General features: G+C 55.3%; 1 protein-coding gene across 4 annotated transcripts; it reads left to right on the top strand.

Moving 5' to 3' along the window:
- Window positions 1-6,339: 6,339 nt before the first annotated feature.
- Window positions 6,340-18,331, top strand: LOC131095193 (SLAM family member 8-like). 4 transcript variants are annotated; one of them, XM_058042831.1, is made up of 8 exons: window positions 6,340-6,633; window positions 11,676-12,017; window positions 12,660-12,956; window positions 14,527-14,646; window positions 15,442-15,536; window positions 16,113-16,241; window positions 16,278-16,394; window positions 17,529-18,331. In XM_058042831.1, the coding sequence occupies exons 1-7, from the start codon at window positions 6,561-6,563 to the stop codon at window positions 16,386-16,388; spliced, it is 1,167 nt and encodes a 388-aa protein (XP_057898814.1). In that variant the 5' UTR covers window positions 6,340-6,560; the 3' UTR covers window positions 16,389-16,394; window positions 17,529-18,331. The 4 variants fall into 4 exon arrangements, with proteins under 4 accessions (XP_057898814.1, XP_057898815.1, XP_057898812.1 ...); XM_058042832.1 differs by having other exon boundaries at window positions 6,341-6,633; window positions 16,113-16,205; window positions 16,242-16,394; XM_058042829.1 differs by having other exon boundaries at window positions 6,342-6,633; window positions 16,113-16,394.
- Window positions 18,332-18,618: the final 287 nt, after the last annotated feature.

Below are 18,618 nucleotides of genomic sequence, written 5' to 3' on the forward strand. Positions count from 1 at the left end.
GGGAGGGGTTGTGGCCGCGTTGTCCCCTCGGTGTCACCGCCACCCGCTGCCGGGGTTGGAGCCCTGTGGTTGGTCCCGGAGATTTCACAGGGAGCAGCTTGGTGTGTTCCCAAATCCAGGGGGATGAGTAAATCCCAAAAACAGCCCCGTCCAAAACCATTCCCATTGGGATCTGCGTGTTCCCAAATCCAGGGGGATGTGTAAATCCCAAAAACAGCCCCGTCCCGACCATTCCCATTGGGATCTGCGTGTTCCCAAATCCAGGGGGATGTGTAAATCCCAGAAAAAACCCCCATCCCGACCATTCCCATTGGGATCTGCGTGTTCCCAAATCCAGGGGGATGTGTAAATCCCAAAAACAGCCCCGTCCCAACCATTCCCATTTCCTGAGGGCTCTGTGTGTCCCCAAACACAGAGGGATGTGTAAATCCCAAAAAGAGCCCTGTTCCGACCATTCCCGTTGGGATCAGCATGTTCCCAAATCCAGGGGGACACGCAAATCCCAAAAAAAACTCCATCCAAATCATTCCATTCCCCAATCCCACCAGGATCAGCAGGGGAGTTCTGCGTGTCCCCGAATCCAGAGGGAGCACACAAATCCCAAAAAACAGCCCCATCCCAAACCATTCCCATTCCCATTCGGATCAGTGGGAGGGTTCTGCGTGTCCCCGAATCCAGAGGGAACACACAAATCCCAAACAGCCCCATCCCAAACCATTCCAATTGGGATCCACGTGTCCCCGAATCCAGAGGGGACACACAAATCCCAAAACAGCCCCATCCCAAACCATTCCCATTCCTCAAACCCTTCCCATTCCAGTTGGGATCCACGTGTCCCCAAATCCAGGGGGAACACACAAATCCCAAACAGCCCCATCCCAAACCATTCCAATTGGGATCCACGTGTCCCCAAATCCAGGGGGGACACACAAATCCCAAAAAAATCCTTCCAAACCATTCCCATTCCCTGTGCCTTGATTTTGGGGCTGCCCTCCCTCGGGGCTGGCTGCCCCCGCTCTCCCCCATCCCAAATCCCCCCGGATTGGGGGGAATTTGGGGTTTCCATACGCACATCGTTCCATGGGATCCCCCTGGATCCCCCTGGATCCCTCCTGTGAATGTAAATCCAGCGGGAATCGCGTTCCCGGGAATCGGGAGCAGCCAGAACTTCCAGACTGGGAGCTCGGCCGGGGACTGGGGGGCTCTGGGGACCCCGGGTTGGGACTGGGGATTTGGGGGATGAGTTTGGGAGGGAATTCCCAAAGGGCCCCAGTTTGGGATGGAGGAATTTGGGAGTTTTGGAGAGAATTCCCAGCCCCAATTCCCCAAGGGACCCCAATTTAAGGTGGGGGAATTTTGGGGGATAAATTTTGGAGGGAATTCCCAGTTGATTCCCAGCCCCGATCTGGGATTGGGGATTTTGGGAATGAGTTTTGGAAGGAATTCCCAGCCCCAACTCCTGAATTCCTAAAGGGACCCCAGTTTGGGATGGGGGAACTTGGAGGTGAATTTTGGAGGGAATTCCCAGCCTGAATTTCCAAATTCCCAAAGGGATCCCAATTTAGGACTGGGGATTTTGGGGATGAGTTTTGGAGGGAATTCCGAGCCCCAGTTCCCAAATTCCCAAAGGGATCCTGATTTGGGATGGAGGAATTGTTGGGATGAATTTTGAGGGAATTTTCCTCGTTGATTCCCAGCCCCAATTTGGGATTTGGGGAGTGACTTTTGGAGGGAATTCCTGGTTAATTCCCAGCCCAAATTTGGGATTTGGGGAGTGAATTTTGGAAGGAATTCCCAGCTGATTCCCAAAAAACCCCGGGATTAGGTACGAGACCCCTCCCCACCCCTCAAGGGCCCTCCCCGGGGTTGGAATCTTCCCAAATTCCCAAAATCCCTTAAATTCCCCCAAATTCCCAATCCCGGTACGAGCCGCGGGACCCTCCCCTCCCGTTTCCCCCTCCCGAAATTCCCCAAAACCACCCAAAAAGGTCCCGTCAGGACGGGCCCGAACCCCCCGGAGATCCCAAAGGTGCCTGAATTCACCCCAAAACGCCAGAGGGGGGAGGGAATTCCCGCTCCAGGTGCTGCACCCCAAACTCCAGAGCAATATCCCACGGGAAGAGGGGGAGCCCGCCCCGGCCACCGGGAAGCTTTAAAATTCCAACCCCACTTTGGGGCTGGAACATGGAATTTCCCCCTTTTTTTTTTTAGCACAGGTTCGTTTAGAGACCCTTCCCCGTTTCCTCTTTTTTCCTCCCGAAATTCCGAAATCTCTCCCCATTTCCCTTTTTTTTTTTTTTACGTTGCATTTTCCTTTTTTTTTAAATATTCTGTACTATATTTTTAGTCTTAAACACGATATATTATATATATTTAATTTTTTTATATATATATATATAAATATAAATGGTTAAAAAAAATTAAAGCGGCTCTGAGTTTTCCTTTTATTTTTGGGGGGATTTTCATCATTCCTCAATGGTTTTTTCTGGGAGAATTGAGGAATGAATGGATGGAGAGAGGAATATTTTCCTTTTCCATCCATAATTCCTGCAATTCCCGTGTTCCCAAATCCCTGGAGGGATTTTCGTGGCAACCACAATTCCAAAAGAACAAAAATTCCAGACGAATTTATTCCAGGGATTTATCTGATTTATTCCTGGCTTTATCCCCATTTATTCCCCGGGAATTTTCATCACAAATCCCTCACCTCATCCTTCCCTTTATACAAAAGCGATTTTAATCCAATAATTAAATCAGGATTCCCTCACAGAATCCGGAATTTGGCTTTTAGAAGGAAAATTCCCTTTTTATTCCCCATCGCGCCGGAATTTCACCTTCCATCCCTTCCCCTCCCCGGCCTGGTGACAAAACACCTCAAATAAATTAATTTTATTGAAATTCTCTTTAAACCGGGAGCAGCTGGAAGAAGAAAATAAGGACTCGGGAGGGATTGTCCTGGATTTTACGTGTAAAAATATAAAAATGTTGGAAACGCGGGACCCATCGTGCCTCAGTTTCCCCTCACGGCCCTTCCAGACCCCTCAGCCAGGGGAGAGCGGGACAGCACTGCCATTGCACGGCTGGGGTGCCATTCCAAGGCCGGGGAGCCATTCCAGGGAAGAATTCCCGAGGAGAATTCCCGAGGTTTGTCCCCTCTCCCCTGGCAACTCCGCCATGACGAGGCCTAGCGGCGCCCACAGAGCAACACACGCCCCGCCCCTCTGCGCCCGCCCCCGGCTGGGCGGGCTCTGAGAGCTGCGTCCCTCAGGCGGCGCTATTTATGACCTCGGGAAACACGCGAGCTCTCGCGAGATTTGCCGTCCCACCATACTGTTGTGGGCGTGGTTTCCCCATGACGTCATCGCTGTGCCCTGAGGGGATTTGGGGGTCCCTGAGGGGATTTGGGCACCCCATGAGGGAAAAAACCCCAAAAATCCCCCAAAATCCTCCTTTTTTCAACGCCTGGATCCTCGGGGAGCAGCCCCGGGGGCTGGAGGGATCCCAAAGGGGGTTTTGAGGGGCCTCCCCCAGTTCTGTGGGGTTTGGGGTCCCCAACTCCTGAATTCGGGCCCACATCCCTAAATTTTAGCTCCCATTCCTGAATTTGGGGTCTCTTTCCCTGGATTTGGGGTTCACAAACCCTGGATTTATTTCTCTGTTACGTGGTTTTGGGATGGATGCCTTCCCCACAGCCACATCCCAGAAAACTCCGGATTTTGGGATTAACGTGGGGAAAAAAATCCTGAAAAATCCTTAAAATGTCTTAAAAGTCCTGAAAATCCTTTAAAATACTGAAATTTCCTTAAAATCCCTTAAAATGACTGAAAAATCCTGAAGGCCTTTAAAATCCCTGAAAAAAAAAACTGAAAATTTCTTACAATTCCTGAGGATTCCTTCATTTCCACATGAAAAGATCGCCTGCCAGGATGATCCAAGGAAAAGGGGCTGGGAAAAAAGCATTAATTCCTTAAAATTCCTTAAAACAATTCTTTAAAATTCCTTTAAATTCCTCAAAACTCCAGCTTGGGATAATGTGAGTGTCCCTGCCAATGGAGTTGGGACGTGTCAGCTCTTTCCAAGCCAAATTGTTCCAGGATTCCCTAAAAATGCAGGACGTTCCTGGCCCTGGGAATGGCTTTTCTTGCTTTTTTTTTTTTTTTTTTTTCCCTGGTTTTCCTGGCTCCGATCCCAATAAAATCCAAAAAACTCCCCGTTCCAAATTTCCTGGGCTGTTTCACCTTGGGATCCCTGGACAGATTTGGAATAATTTCAATTTTCCTTCCAGGAATTCTCTGCATCCCGGGCTGGGCTTTGCTCCAAGCCCTTCCCTTTGTGCCCCAGGAATTCCAGCGGAATTCCAGAGGTTTTATCGCCCCTCCAGCCCTTCATTAACCCTTAATTGCTGTTCATTAACCCAGGCCAGGACGCTCCGTTCTGTTTTTCCAGGAGTTTTTCTGGGATGAGAGGCTGAAAAAGGGAATCCTGGAGGGATTTGGGGCACCCAAAAACCGCCGAGCGTCCCAAAATTCGATTTTTTGGGACACCTGGCTGCTTCCCTGTCCGTTTGGGGAATTCCTCAAAAAAAACCCCAAAATCCCGGAAAAACAGAGCTGGGATTAACCCCTTGGATGCCGAGTCCTCCGCGGGCTCCCTCTCCCCACATTCCCGATTTTCCCGCCGGGAATTCCACCCACAATAAATCGGAATCCCAAATTCCCGGCTGGGAGAGCTTTTCCTGCTGGAATTCCCGGAGAAATTCCGGCATCTCCTTCCCCAAACCCCCAAAATGCCCAAATCTCCAAATCCCCAAGCCCCCAAATCTGCAAACCCCAAACCTCAAAACCCCAAAACCCCAAGCACCCAAACCTCCAACCCCAAAACCCCCAAACCTCCAAATTCCCCAAACCCCCAAATCCCAAACCCCCAAACCCCAAATTCCCCAAACTCCAAATTCCCCAAACCCCAAACCCAAATCCCTCAAATCCCCAAACCTCCAAATTCCCCAATCCTCAAAACCCGAAACTCCCAAACCTCCAATCCCCCAAATCAAAAAACCTCCAAAGCCCCAAACCCCGAAACCCCAGACTCCAAATCCCCCAAACCTCCAAATTCCCCAAACCCCCAAATTCCCCAAATCCCCAAACTCCCAAACTCCAATCCCCAAATCCCAAACCCAAAAACCCCAACCCTGAAAATCCAAACCCCTAAATCCCCCAAACTCCAAATTCCCCAAACCCCCAAATCCCAAACCCCAAACTCCCAAACCCTAAATCCCCTAAACCCCGAATCTCCAAACCCCCAAATTCTCCAAACCCCAAACCCCAAATCCCCAAACCCCAAATACCCCAAACCCCAAATCCCCAAACTCCAAATTCCCCAAACCCCAAATCTCCAAACCCCAAATACCCCCAAACCCCAATCCCCAAACCCCAAAATCCCCAAACCCCAAAACCCCTCAGAGGGGCCGGGAGCGCCTCTGGAATTTCGGGGGGAGCGCTCCGTAATTTCGGGGAGCGCCTCTGGAATTTCGGGGGGAGCAGCTCCGTAATTTCGGGGAGCGCCTCTGGAATTTCGGGGGGAGCGCTCCGTAATTTGGGAGGGAGCCCCCCCAGAATGTCGGGGCGCCCCCGGCATCCCCTGCATCCCCTTTTCCCGGCGCTTTTCCCCTCCCGGGCCGTGCCCGCCGCTAATCCGGGCCTGATCCGGGCCTGATCCGGGCTCCGCGGCCGCCGCAGGGTCGGGGGTCAGCGCAGCCCCCGCCATTCTGCGCGCTCCGCCCGCTCCGCAGCGCTCCGGCTCCTGCCCGTTCCCGATTTCGGGTTCCCGCATTTTCCCCCCGTTCCCGCATATTCTCCCCCATTCCCGTTTTCCCCCCATTCCCGGTTTTTTTACCCCCCGCTCCCGTTTTTCCCTCCCCACTCCCGGTGGTTTTTCCCCCCCCCTTCCCGCATTTCCCTCGTTCCCGCACTCCCTCCATTCCCGTTTTTCCCCCATTCCCGCATTTATTTTTCCCCATTCCCGCATTTTCCCCCCCATCCCTCTTTCCCCCCCCATCCCCGTTTTTCCTCCATCCCCGTTTTTCCTCCATCCCCGTTTTTCCTCCATCCCTGTTTTTTCCCCCCATTCCCGGTGATTTTTTCCCCCCCCCCATTCCCGCTGTTTTTCCCCCATTCCCGCACTCCCTCCATCTCCGTTTTTCCCCCCAATCCCGGTGATTTTCCCCCATTCTCGGTGTTTGTTTTCCCCCCAATCCCGGTGATTTTCCCCCCCATTCCCGCACTCCCCCCATCCCCGTTTCCCCCCCGATCCCGTTTTTCCCCAAATCCCGCATTTTCCCCCCAAACCCCGCTGTTTCTCCCCCCATGGCGCTCCCCGCTCGCTGAGCCCCGCGATGCTCCGCGCCCCTCGGGCTGCGGCGCCGGGGTGGTCGCTCCTCCTTCCTCCCCCTCCTCCTCCTCCTCCCGCTGCTGCTCGGAGCCGCTGATCCCGCTCCGAGCCGAGCCGAGCCGAGCCGAGCCGCGATAACAACATCCCGGGATAAGGAGCCCGGAGGCGCCGGGATGGAGCGGGAATGGCCGCGGGGCAAAGCGCGCCTGCCCTCGCTGCTGCTGGCGCTGCTGGGGCTCGGCCCAGGTGAGTCGGGACCCCCGGGACCCCCCATCCCCATGGAAAGCTCTGGAATGTCCCCCGGACCCCCCCCCACGCCCGATTTTGGGGGGGTTTCATGTGGATTTGGGGGCGCTGCGATTTTTTAAAAAAATTATTTCCCCCCCTCTCCTCTCTCTCCGGCTCCTTACGTAAAGCCGCGGGGAGCGAGGGATCCCCCCGGAATTCCCAAAGATTCCAGAATTCCCGAAAATACGCTCCGGCCGCGCGGGCAGGTTAATTACGGCGTTAATTTGCCGCCGTGATTAATTGGCCCTGGCTGGGGATGGTGCCGACAGGTGATGCCCCAAAAAAACCCGAATTCCCGGGAAAGGTGGGGAAAACCAGAATTCCCGGGAAACGTGGGAAAACCTGAATTCCGGGGAAAGAAAAACTCGAATTCCCGGGACAGGTGGGGAAAAAAACCGAATTCCCGGGAAAGAAAAACCCGAATAATTCCCGGCAAAGGTGGGAAAACCCGAATAATTCCCGGCAAAGGTGGGAGAAACCCGAATTCTCGGGAAAATCCCGAATTCCCGGGATCCGGAGCGCAGCGTGGGAAGAGACGCGGGGGTAAAGGCGAGGCTGGAGTTGGATTTTGGGGGAATTTTCGGGGATTTTGGGGCGGATCTGGAGCAGGGACGGATCCCGCTCCTCCCTCTCCCTCCTGTCGGCGCTGCGGGAGAGCGGCGTGCTCCCAAAAAATCCCGAAATCTGGGATAAACAGGCAGGGCCGGGGCGGCGCTTGGCGCGGGAGGGGCCGAGCGTCCGACCGGGATGGAAAACGGGGAAAAATCCTGGGAAAAACGGGGAAAATCCCGGGAAAAAACGGGAAGAACCCCGGGAAAAAAACGGGGGAAAATCCCGGGGAAAAACGGGGGAAATCCCGGGAAAAACGGGGAAAAATCCCGGGAAAAACCGGGGGAAAATCCCGGGAAAAACCGGGGGAAATCCCGGGAAAAAACGGGGAAAAATCCCGGGAAAAAACGGGGAAAAATCCCGGGAAAAAACGGGGGGAAATCCCGGGAAAAAACGGGAGAAATCCCGGGAAAAAACGGGGAAAAATCCCGGGAAAAGCTCCGGGAAACCCTGGGGGGCTGCGAACCCTGGGGAGGGGGAGCGGATCCTGGGATTCGGGAGCGGACCTTGGAATTCCGGGGGATTTTGGAATTTGGGAGAGGATCTCGGAATTCCGGGGGGTTTCGGAATTCTGGAAGGTTTTGGAATTCCCGAGGGATTTTTGGAATCCCGGGGGGATTTTGGGAAGCCCCTTCCCGGCCCCTCCTCGCCCTCAGCATCCTCGCCTGGGCTCTGGGGCGGCTTCAGGCCCCGAAAAACTTCACCGAGAGCTCGAAAATTCCCTTTGAAGTCGGGTCGGAAAAGCGGGAGTGGGACCCGGGAAAAGCGGGAATGAAACTCGGGAAAAGCGGGAATCAATCCCGGGAAAAAGCGGGAATCGATGCCGGGATGAGCGGCAATCAAATCCTGGAAAAGCGGGAATGAAACCCTGGGATGAGGGGGAATGAAACTCGGGAAAGGCAGGAATCAAAGCGGGGGAAAAAAAGCGGAAATCAAATCCTGGAAAAAGCAGGAATTGAACATGGGAAAAGCAGGGATTAAACCTGGGGAAAGCAGGAATAAAACCCGGGGAAGGCTGTGGGAAAAGCAGGAATAAAACCCTGGAAAAGCGGGAATAAAACCAGGGAAAAGCGGGGATAAAACCCGGGAAAAGCGGGAATAAAAACCCGGGAAAAGCGGGGATTAAACCCGGGAAAAGCGGGGATTAAACCCGGGAAAAGCGGGGATTAAACCCGGGAAAAGCGGGGATTAAACCCGGGAAAAGCGGGAGTGAAACCCGGCCCAAACAGGACTCGCAGCCGCCCGGGTTTAACCCCGCTTTACCCGGGACAGGGGCCGGCCCGACCCCGGCGGGTGGAGCCGCTGCTCCCGAAATCCCCGAAATAATTCCCGAAATAACTCCCGAAATCCCGGGATAACTCCCAACATTCCGAAATAACTCCCGAAATCCCCGAAATCCCGGGATAACCCCTGAAACTCCCGAAATCCCGGAATAATTCCGAGGTTCCCGGTGCCGGGGCCGCGGGGGGAGGCGCTGCCAGCACCGGGCGGGATTTATCCGGGGAAATGCTCAAAAAAAGGGAAAACAAACCCAAAAAAATCCCGAATGGAATCTCAGAGCCTTCGCCTGGGGCTGGGATCAGGAATCGCCAATCCCAAAATTTTGGGGTTTTGTCCCTGCCTGGAGCTGCCCAGCCCCCCAAAAAAAACCCAATTTTGCAGGAATTCTTACCCCAAATAAACACAATTTTTGTGGAAATTTTACTGCCCAAAAAACTCCCAATTTTCCAGAAATTCTGCCCCCAAAAAACTCCGATTTTGCAGGAATTCTTACCCCAAATAAACCACACTTTTGTGGAAATCCTACTGCCCAGAAAACCGCCAATTCTGCAGAAATTCTGCCCCCGTAAAACCCAATGTTACAGAATTTCTACCCCAAATCCGCAATGTTGCCGAAATTCCACCCCAATAAACTCCATTTTCTGTGGAAATTTGCTCCCCAGAAAACCACCAAGTTTTCAGGCATTCTACCCCAAAAAAGCCCCAATTTTGCAGAAATTCCACCCCAAAATCCCCGATTTTGTACAAGTTCTACCCCAAAATCCCCAATTTTGCAGAAATTCCTCCACCCAACATCCCCAATTTTGCAGAAAATCCACCCCCAAATCCCATTTTTGCAGAAATTCTACCCCAAAATCCCCAATTTTGCAGAAGTTCTACCCCAAAATCCCCACTTTTGCAGAAATTCCACCCCAAAAACCCCAATTTTGTATAAGTTCTACCCCCAAAAATCCCCAATTTTGCAGAAATTCTGCCCCCAAAATCCCCAATTTTGCAGAAGTTCTGCCCCAAAAAATCCCCAATTTCGCAGAATTTCCACCCAAAATCCCATTTTTGCAGAATTTCCACCCAAAACCCCCAATTTTGCAGAAATCCCACCCAAAAAGAACCCCCCCGTTCTCGGTTTTCCGCAGGGCTGTTGCAGGAGGCGCGTTTTGAGGCAGAAAATGAGGTTTTGGAAATTCTGGCTGGGAACTCCACCCAGTCCCTGCTGGAGCGCTGTTCTGGTGAGAGCCCCGGCTCAGATGGGGCCGCATCTGAACCTGGCGGTTTCTGTTTTCACCTTTTGGGCCGATTTTCCCCCCAAATCTCTGCCCTCCCCTCTCTTCGGAGGCTCAGAGCCCCCGTGTTTGTTCATTCGCCTTTTTCGCTGATTTTCCCCCCAAAATTTCTGCTTTTCCCTCTCTTTTTTCAGCACACCCGCTCGCACTCCGCTCCAGACCTGCAATATTTCCCTTTTCAGCCGCTTTCACCCCAAAATTTCCTTTTTTCCTTCTCTTTTTGAAGGGAATTCCCCCTCCTGGGATTGGTTCACCTTTTCGGCTGCTTTCACCCCAAAATTTCCTTTTTTCCTTCTCTTTTTGAAGGAATTTCCTCTCCTGGGACTGATTCACCTTTTCGGCTGCTTTCCCCCCAAAATTTCTGCTTTTCCCTCTTTTTGTGGTGACACCGACGGCTCCGAACCCAGCCAAGGCCGCTGCCTCCTCTTCCTCCTCTTCCTCCTCTTCCTCCCCAAATGACCCCAAAATGTCCCCAAGTGTCCCCAAAATGTCCCCAAAACTTCTCCAAGCATCCCGAAAACATCCCCAAATGTCCCCAAATGACCCCAAAATGGCCTCAAATGTCCCCAAACATCCGAAAAACCCCAAACTTCTCCAAACATCCCCAAAAATGCTCCCCAAACATCCTCAGATGTCCCCAAATGTCCCCAAATGTCCCCAAATGACCCCAAAATGGCCTCAAATGGCCCCAAATGTCCACAAGCATCCCAAAAACGTCTCCAAAATGTCCCCAAGTGTTCCCAAAATGGTCTCAAACGGCCCCAAACATCCTACAAAACGTCCCCAAAATGTCCCCAAGTGTCCCCAAAAAATCCCCAAACATCTTCAAAATGCTCTCAAAGTGTCCCCGAATGTCCCCAGGTGTCCTCAGTCGTCCCCAAACCCCCCCTGGTGACATTTTTCTGTCCCAGAGCTGCTCTTGGGCCAGTCCTGGGCAGGTGAACGCTGTCCTGGGTGGCTCTTGGGCTGCTGTCACCCTCAACAAGGAGGTCCCCAAATGTCCCCAGAGCATCTCCAGTTGTCCCCAATTGTCCCCAGACCCTCTCAGGTGACATTCCTGTGTCCCAGAGCTGCTGTTCAGGCAGTCCTGGGCAGGTGAACGCTGTCCTGGGTGGCTCTGTCCTGCTGTCCCCACATGTCTCTAGATGTCCCCAGCTGTCCCTAACTGTCCCCAACTGTCCCCAATGTCCCCAATGTCCCGTTTCTCTCCCAGAATTGCTCTTTGGGCAGTTGCGGTCCCCGCCCCGGCAGGTGAACGCTGTCCTGGGCGGCTCTGTCCTGCTGTCCCCAGGTGTCTCTAGATGTCCCCAACTGTCCCCAGCTGTCCCCAATGTCCCGTTTCTCTCCCAGAATTGCTGTTCGGGCAGTCGCGGTCCCCGCCGCGGCAGGTGAACGCTGTCCTGGGCGGCTCTGTCCTGCTGTCCCCAGGTGTCTCTAGATGTCCCCAGCTGTCCCTAGCTGTCCCCAGGTGTCCCTAACTGTCCCCAATGTCCCCAATGTCCCATTTTCTCTCCCAGAATTGCTCTTTGGGCAGTCGCGGTCCCCGCCGCAGCAGGTGAACGCTGTCCTGGGCAGCTCTGTCCTGCTGTCCCCAGGTGTCTCTAGCTGTCCCCAGGTGTCTCTAGCTGTCCCCAGATGTCTCTAGATGTCCCCAATGTCCCCAATGTCTCATTTCTCTCCCAGAATTACTCTTTGGGCAGTCGCGGTCCCCGCCGCGGCAGGTGAACGGCATCCTGGGCGGCTCCGTGCTGCTGTCCCCACATGTCCCTAGCTGTCCCCAGGTGTCTCTAGCTGTCCCCAAATGTCCCCAATGTCCCGTTTCTCTCACAGAGCTGCTCTTTGGGCAGTCGCGGTCCCCGCCGCGGCAGGTGAACGGCGTCCTGGGCGGCTCCGTGCTGCTGTCCCCGTGGCTGCTGCCCAACCAGACGGTGAAGGAGATCGAGTGGAGCTTCTCGGGGGGTTCCGGCGCCACCATCCAGGTGGCCGAGGTGGGCCCGGCGGGGCTGGAGCGGCCGGACCCGCGCGACCGCTTCGGGCGGCGCCTGGAGCTGGTGAACGGCACCGCGCTGCGGCTGCGGGCGCTGCAGAGGGGCGACAGCGGCGTCTTCGGGGCCAGGATCAAGCTGCAGCCCGCCCTGGTGGATGACCAGACCTTCAACCTGTCCGTCTACGGTGAGGGGAGATCGTTAGTTGGTTAATTAATTCGTTAATTTCGTTATTGGTATGGTGAACTCGGGGTTTGCATGGGGAAACTGAGGCACGGAGTGTACCACCCCCAGAAATGGGGCTTTAGGCTGTGCTGGTGGGTGATCGGGCCTTCAACCTGTCCGTCCACGCTGAGGAGACATGGTTAATTAATTAATTAATTAATCGGTTAATGATTCATTTGATTCAGTTGGGGTTTGGGTGGGGAAACTGAGGCACGGAGCAGAAATGGGGTTTTAGGTGACACTGCTGGGTGATCGGGCCTTCAACCTGTCCGTCCACGGTGAGGGGACATGGTTAATTAATTTAATTCACTCATTTAATTACTCCTTTAATTGTTCATTTAATTATTCATTCGTTAAGGTGGGATGTTTTGGTGGGATTTTTGGGGAGGTTTTTGGGGGGATTTGAGGGGATTTTTGGGGATATTTTTGGTGGTTTTGGTACCATCCCCATGACCTCCATTGTAGAGGCTGTGCCTTGGGGAGTTTTGGGGAATTTTGGGGGGATTTTTTGGGGGTTTTTGGGGGGGATTTTTGGGGGATTTTTGAGGGGATTTTTGGGGATATTTTTGGTGTTTTCGGTGCCACCCCGTGCCCCCCGTTGCAGAGGCCGTGCCCAGCCCCCGCACCCGCAGCCAGCTCCTGGCCAGCACGCTCGAGTGGTGCAACCTGACCCTGCAGTGCCAGGGCAGCGGGCGCGGCGCCGTCAACGTCACCTGGCGGCGCGACAGCCTCACCTGGGGCCACCTGGGGCCCGGGCGCCACCAGCTGTCCCCCGACGGCACCACCCTGAGGGTGGCGCTGCCGCCCGCCGCCACCAACGTCACCTACGCGTGCACCGTCAGCAACCCCGCGGACCAGAAGGTGGCCGTGTTCGACCTGCAGAGCCTGTGCCAGGGCGGAGGTGAGCTGGGGACACGGGGGGACGTGGGGACACAGGGGGGACATGGGGACACAGGGGGGACAGGGGGACACAGGGGGGACAGGGGACATGGGGACATGGGGACATGGGGACAGGCCGTGTTCGACCTGCAGAGCCTGTGCCAGGGCGGAGGTGAGCTGGGGACACCGAGGGGACACGGGGACACTGAGGGGACACAGGGGACATGGGGACAGGGCTGGGGACATGGGGACAGATTGCCCTGTTCGACCTGCAGAGCCTGTGCCAGGGCGGAGGTGAGCTGGGGACACGGGGACACTGAGGGGACATGGGGACATGGGGACATGGGGACAGGCCGTGTTCGACCTGCAGAGCCTGTGCCAGGGCGGAGGTGAGAGGGGGACACGGGGACACTGAGGGGACATGGGGACATGGGGACATGGGGACAGGCCGTGTTCGACCTGCAGAGCCTGTGCCAGGGCGGAGGTGAGAGGGGGACACGGGGGGACACCGAGGGGTCTGGGGACATGGGGGGACATGGGGACACAGGGGGGACAGGGGACATGGGGACATAGGGACAGGCCGTGTTCGACCTGCAGAGCCTGTGCCAGGGCGGAGGTGAGCTGGGGACACGGGGGGACATGGGGACACTGAGGGGACAGGGGACATGGGGACATGGGGACAGATTGCCCTGTTCGACCTGCAGAGCCTGTGCCAGGGCGGAGGTGAGCTGGGGACACGGGGGGACACGGGGACACGGGGGGACATGGGGACACGGGGGGACACAGCTGAGGTGACACGGCTGGGGTGGCACGCCTGAGGTGGCATGGCCAAGGTGACACACCCGGGGTGACCCTGCCCCGGTGTCACACAGGGTGTCACACACACAGGGTGTCACAGCCCCGGTGTCACAGCCCCAATGTCACACTGGGTGTCACAGCCCCAGTGTCACAGCCCGGGTGTCACACTGGCTGTCACCCTGTGCCCTCAGGGGGTCCCTTGGCGTTCTCCACCTCGGGCTCTGTGGTGCTGTCCCTCATCCTGGTGGCCATGAGCCCGGGTGTCACACAGGGTGTCACACACACAGGGTGTCACACACACAGGGTGTCACAGCCCCGGTGTCACACTGGGTGTCACAGCCCCGGTGTCACAGCCCCAGTGTCACACTGGGTGTCACACACACAGGGTGTCACACACACAGGGTGTCACAGCCCCGGTGTCACACACACAGGGTGTCACACAGGGTGTCACACACGCAGGGTGTCACAGCCCGGGTGTCACACAGGGTGTCACACACACAGGGTGTCACAGCCCCGGTGTCACACACACAGGGTGTCACACAGGGTGTCACACACACAGGGTGTCACAGCCCCGGTGTCACACAGGGTGTCACACACACAGGGTGTCACACAGGGTGTCACAGCCCCGGTGTCACACAGGGTGTCACAGCCCCGGTGTCACAGCCCCAATGTCACAGCCCCGGTGTCACACAGGGTGTCACAGCCCCGGTGTCACAGCCCCAATGTCACACAGGGTGTCACAGCCCTGGTGTCACAGCCCCGGTGTCACACTGGGTGTCACCCTGTGCCCTCAGGGGGTCCCTCGGCGTTCTCCACCTCGGGCTATGTGGTGCTGTCCCTCATCCTGGTGGCCGTGAGCCTCGGCGGCGCCTTCTGGTGCTGGAGGGTCAACAGCGAGAAGGCGGCCGAGGCAGGTGGGCACAAATCCCCAAATCCCCAAAATCCTAAACCCCAAATCCCCAAATCCCCAAAATCCTAAACCCCAAATCCCCAAATCCCTGATTCCCCAAATCCCCAAATTCCTGATTCCCCAAATCCCCAAATCCCTGATTCCCCAAATCCCTGATTTCCCAATTCCCCCAATTCCCGATTCCCCAATTCCCAACTCTCAACTCCCAGTTTCCAATTCCCAAATCCCCAACTCCTCAACTCCCAAATCCCCAACTCCCAAATTCCCAATTCCCCACTTCCCTGCTTTCCCAATTTTCCCGTTTCCCCATTTTTCCTATTATCCTGGTTTCCTGCTTTCCTGGTTTTCCCATTTCCCATTTCTCCATTTTTTTCTCGTTTTCCCATTTACCCATTTTCTTGTTGCCCTGTTTTCCCAATTTCCCCATTTTTTCCTATTTTCCCTGGCTTTTTTCCCTCATTTCCCCCATTTCCCTGTGGTTTTTTTCCCCATTTTCTCCACTTTCCCTGGGATTTTTCCCCATTTTTCCCCATTTTCCTGGTTTTTTTTTTTTCCTGGTTTTTCCCATTTCCCCGTGTGTTTTTTCCCCATTTTTCCCCATTTTCCCCGTGTTTTTTCCCCATTTTTCCCCATTTTCCTGTTTTTTTTTTTTCCCTGGTTTTTCCCATTTCCCCGTGTGTTTTTTCCCCATTTTTCCCCATTTTCCCCGTGTTTTTTCCCCATTTCCCCCCGTTTTTCTGGGTTTTTTTTTTTCCTGGTTTTTCCCATTTCCCCCATTTTTTCCCCCATTTCCCCTCAGCCGCCACGCCCACGGCGCCGCCCGAGGAGAGCCCGGCGGAGGCGCCGCCCTTCAGCGACATCGTCTGCAGGAGCCCCCCCGAGGGCAACGACCAGGTACGGACCCCAAAAACCCCGAGAGGGACCCCAAAATTCCCCAAAAACCCACGGGAATCCCCAAAACCGCGAGAACCCCAAAAAAAACCACGGTAAATCCTAAAAATCGCAGGAATCCCCAAAGAAACCTGCAGGAGTCCTTAAAAAACTTCAGGAATCCCAAAAGACACGCGAGTCCCGAAAAACAGTGGGAGCCCCCCAAAAAAAACCCCACAGGAAATCCCAAAAAACTGTGGGGAGCCCCAAAAAATGGGGAGAGTCCCCAAAAAACGGGGAGAGTCCCCAAAAACGGGGAGAGTTCCCCAAAACCGGGGAGAGTCCCCAAGGAAACATCAGAGTCCCAAAAAACCTCAGAAACCCGAAAAACCACGGGAGGGGTCCCAAAAAACCAGGAGTGAAACCCCAAAACCGTGGGAGTCCCAAAAAGCCATAAAAAAACCCCAAAACCTTGGAAATCCCAAAAACTGTGGGGAGCCCAAAGTGTGGAAATCTCAAAAGCCATAAAAACCCCAAAAAACCTTGGGAGGGGGATCCCAAAAACTCGGAGAGACCCCAAAAACCGTGGGGGGACCCCAGAAACCTCAGGGGCCCCCCGTTGTCGCCCCGCAGGGCCCCAGCCCCCCCGAGGCCCCGCAGGAGCCCAGCGAACCCCAAAAACCCAAACCCGAGGCCCCGAAGGAACCCAGCGAACCCCAAAAACCCGAGGCCCCAGAGGAACCCAGCGCACCCCAAAAACCCGAGGCCCCAGAGGAACCCAGCGCACCCCAAAAACCCAAACCCGAGGCCCCGAAATCGCCCCCGGGGGGCACCGAGCAGAAAGGGCCCGAGGACACGGCCGAGGAGGTGACATAGGGCCAGGTGAGCGACCCCAAAACATCCCAAAACCACCCCAAAACACCCCCAGAAACATCCCAAAGACACCTCCAAAACACCCCAAAAACCCCCCAAAACCACCCCCAAAACCCCCCAAAAACCACTCCAAAACCATCCCAAAAACCACCCCAAAAACCACCCCAAAACCACCCCAAAACCAACCCCAAAAACCCCCCCAAAACCACCCCAAAAACCACCCCAAAACCAACCCCAAAACCACCCCAAAAACCACCCCAAAATCACCCCCAAACCACTCCAAAAACCACCCCAAAAACCACCCCAAAACTACCCCAAAACCACCCCAAAACCAACCCCAAAAACCCCAAAACCACCCCAAAACCAACCCCAAAACACCCCAAAACAACCCCAAAAACAACCCCAAAAACACCCCAAAGCAACCCCAAAACCACCCCAAAACCACCCCAAAAACCGCCCCAAAAACCACCCAAAAATCATCCCAAAACCACCCCGAAAACCAACCCCAAAACCACCCCAAAACCACCCCAAAAACAACCCCAAAATCAGCAAAAATGGGGATGTTCAGGGACATTTGGGGGGCCCCAAAAAGACCTGGGATTACAGGGTTGGGGGTGTCCTCAAAAAGGGACACTTGGGGGACCCCAAAAAACCTGGGACTAAAGGGTTAAAGGGTTTTTTCTGGGGAGGGGGTGTCCCCAAAAAGGGACATTTGGGGCACCCAAAAGAGGGAGGGACGAAGGGTTTGGGGTGTCCCCAAAAAGGAACATTTGGGCAACCTCAAATGAGCTGGGGTGAAAGGGTTGGGATGGGGAAATGGCGCCAAAAAGGGCATTGAAGGGTTGAGCAAGGGCCCCAAAAATGGGATTAAAGGGTTGGGGAGGGGGCTGCCCTAACCCCAGTCCCGATCCCGGGGTCTCCTCCCCTTTTGGGACCCCACAAACTTTGGGGTGTCCCCACAGGATCCCCAACCCCACAAACATTGGGGTCTCCCCCACTTTTGGGACCCCACAAACTTTGGGGTGTCCCCACAGGACCCAGAACCCCACAAACTTTGGGGTGTCCCCACAGGACCCCCAACCCCACAAACTTTGGGGTCTCCCCCGCTTTGGGGACCCCACAAACTCTGGGGTGTCCCCGCAGGGCCCCCAGCGCCGGCACCCCTGGAAGGGCTGAGAGCGTCGTGTGCCAAACCCCGACCCCAAAACACCCACCATGGACGGATTCCCCCGATTCTGACCCCAAAACCCGCGGGGCCGACCCCCATTCCATCCCTGAGACTGTTCTGGGGAGGGGGCTCCAAGCCCGGGGGGGTCCCTGGGGGGTTTTGGGGGTCCCTGGGTGCTCCCCGCATGTTTTGGGGTGGGACAATCCCCTGACCCCACAACTGGACGGATTTCCTCTTTTCTGACCCCAAAACCCTCAGGTTTGTCCCCAATTCCATCCCTGGGGCTGTGCTGGGGAGGGGGATCCCAATCAGGGCTGGTGGAGCCTGAATTTGGGGGGTCCCCGGGGCGTTTTGGGGTCCCCGCATGTTTTGGGGTGGGAGGATCCCCCTGACCCCACAACTGGACAGATTTCCCTATTTCTGACCCCAAAATCCTCGGGTTTGACCCCAATTCCCTGCCTGGGGCTGTGCTGGGGAGGGGGGACACAAGATGGAGGTCCCAGATGGATTTTTGGGGGGGGTCCCAGAGGGGTTTTTGGGGGGTCCCCGGGGGGATTTGGGGTGGGAGGATCCCCCTGACCCCACAACTGGACAGATTTCCCTATTTCTGACCCCAAAATCTCCGGGTTTGTCCCCAGTTCCCTGCCTGGGGCTGTGCTGGGGAGGGACACTGGGGACACCTGGGGGACCCCAAAACCCGGGAGGGACATTGGGGACCCCCCCCCCCCACCCCCCACACCCGCCGTGTAAATATCAGCAAATAAATGTTGGTGACGTTTGGGCTGCGTCTTTTGTTTTGGGGGGGATTTGGGGTGGTTTGGGGTTTTTGGGGTGTTTTGGGGCTGGTTTTGGGGGATTTGGGGCCTGGTTTTCGCCCTGGGGTTGGTTCTATTTTGGGTTTTTTTGAGGTTTTTTGGGGTGGTTTTGGGCTGGTTTTGAGGGTGTTTGGGGCCTGGTTTTGGGGTATTTGGGGCTGGTTTTGGTTCTATTTTGGGTTTTTTTATTTTTTTGGGGAGTGTTTTGGGACTGGTTTGGGGTATTTAAAGCCTGGTTTTAGCCCTGGGT

Source organism: Melospiza georgiana, chromosome 33 (genome assembly GCF_028018845.1).
Source record: "Melospiza georgiana isolate bMelGeo1 chromosome 33, bMelGeo1.pri, whole genome shotgun sequence".
NCBI classification, from domain to species: domain Eukaryota; kingdom Metazoa; phylum Chordata; class Aves; order Passeriformes; family Passerellidae; genus Melospiza; species Melospiza georgiana.

Bases quoted from the DNA above. Each gene is read 5' to 3' on its own strand.
- LOC131095193 (XM_058042829.1), top strand. From the start codon at position 6,561: ATGGAGCGGGAATGGCCGCGGGGCAAAGCGCGCCTGCCCTCGCTGCTG. The intron at 6,634-11,675 runs GTGAGTCGGGAC...TTTCTCTCACAG, and splicing joins GCTGCTGGGGCTCGGCCCAG to AGCTGCTCTTTGGGCAGTCG. The intron at 15,537-16,112 runs GTACGGACCCCA...GGGGGACCCCAG, and splicing joins CCCCCGAGGGCAACGACCAG to AAACCTCAGGGGCCCCCCGT.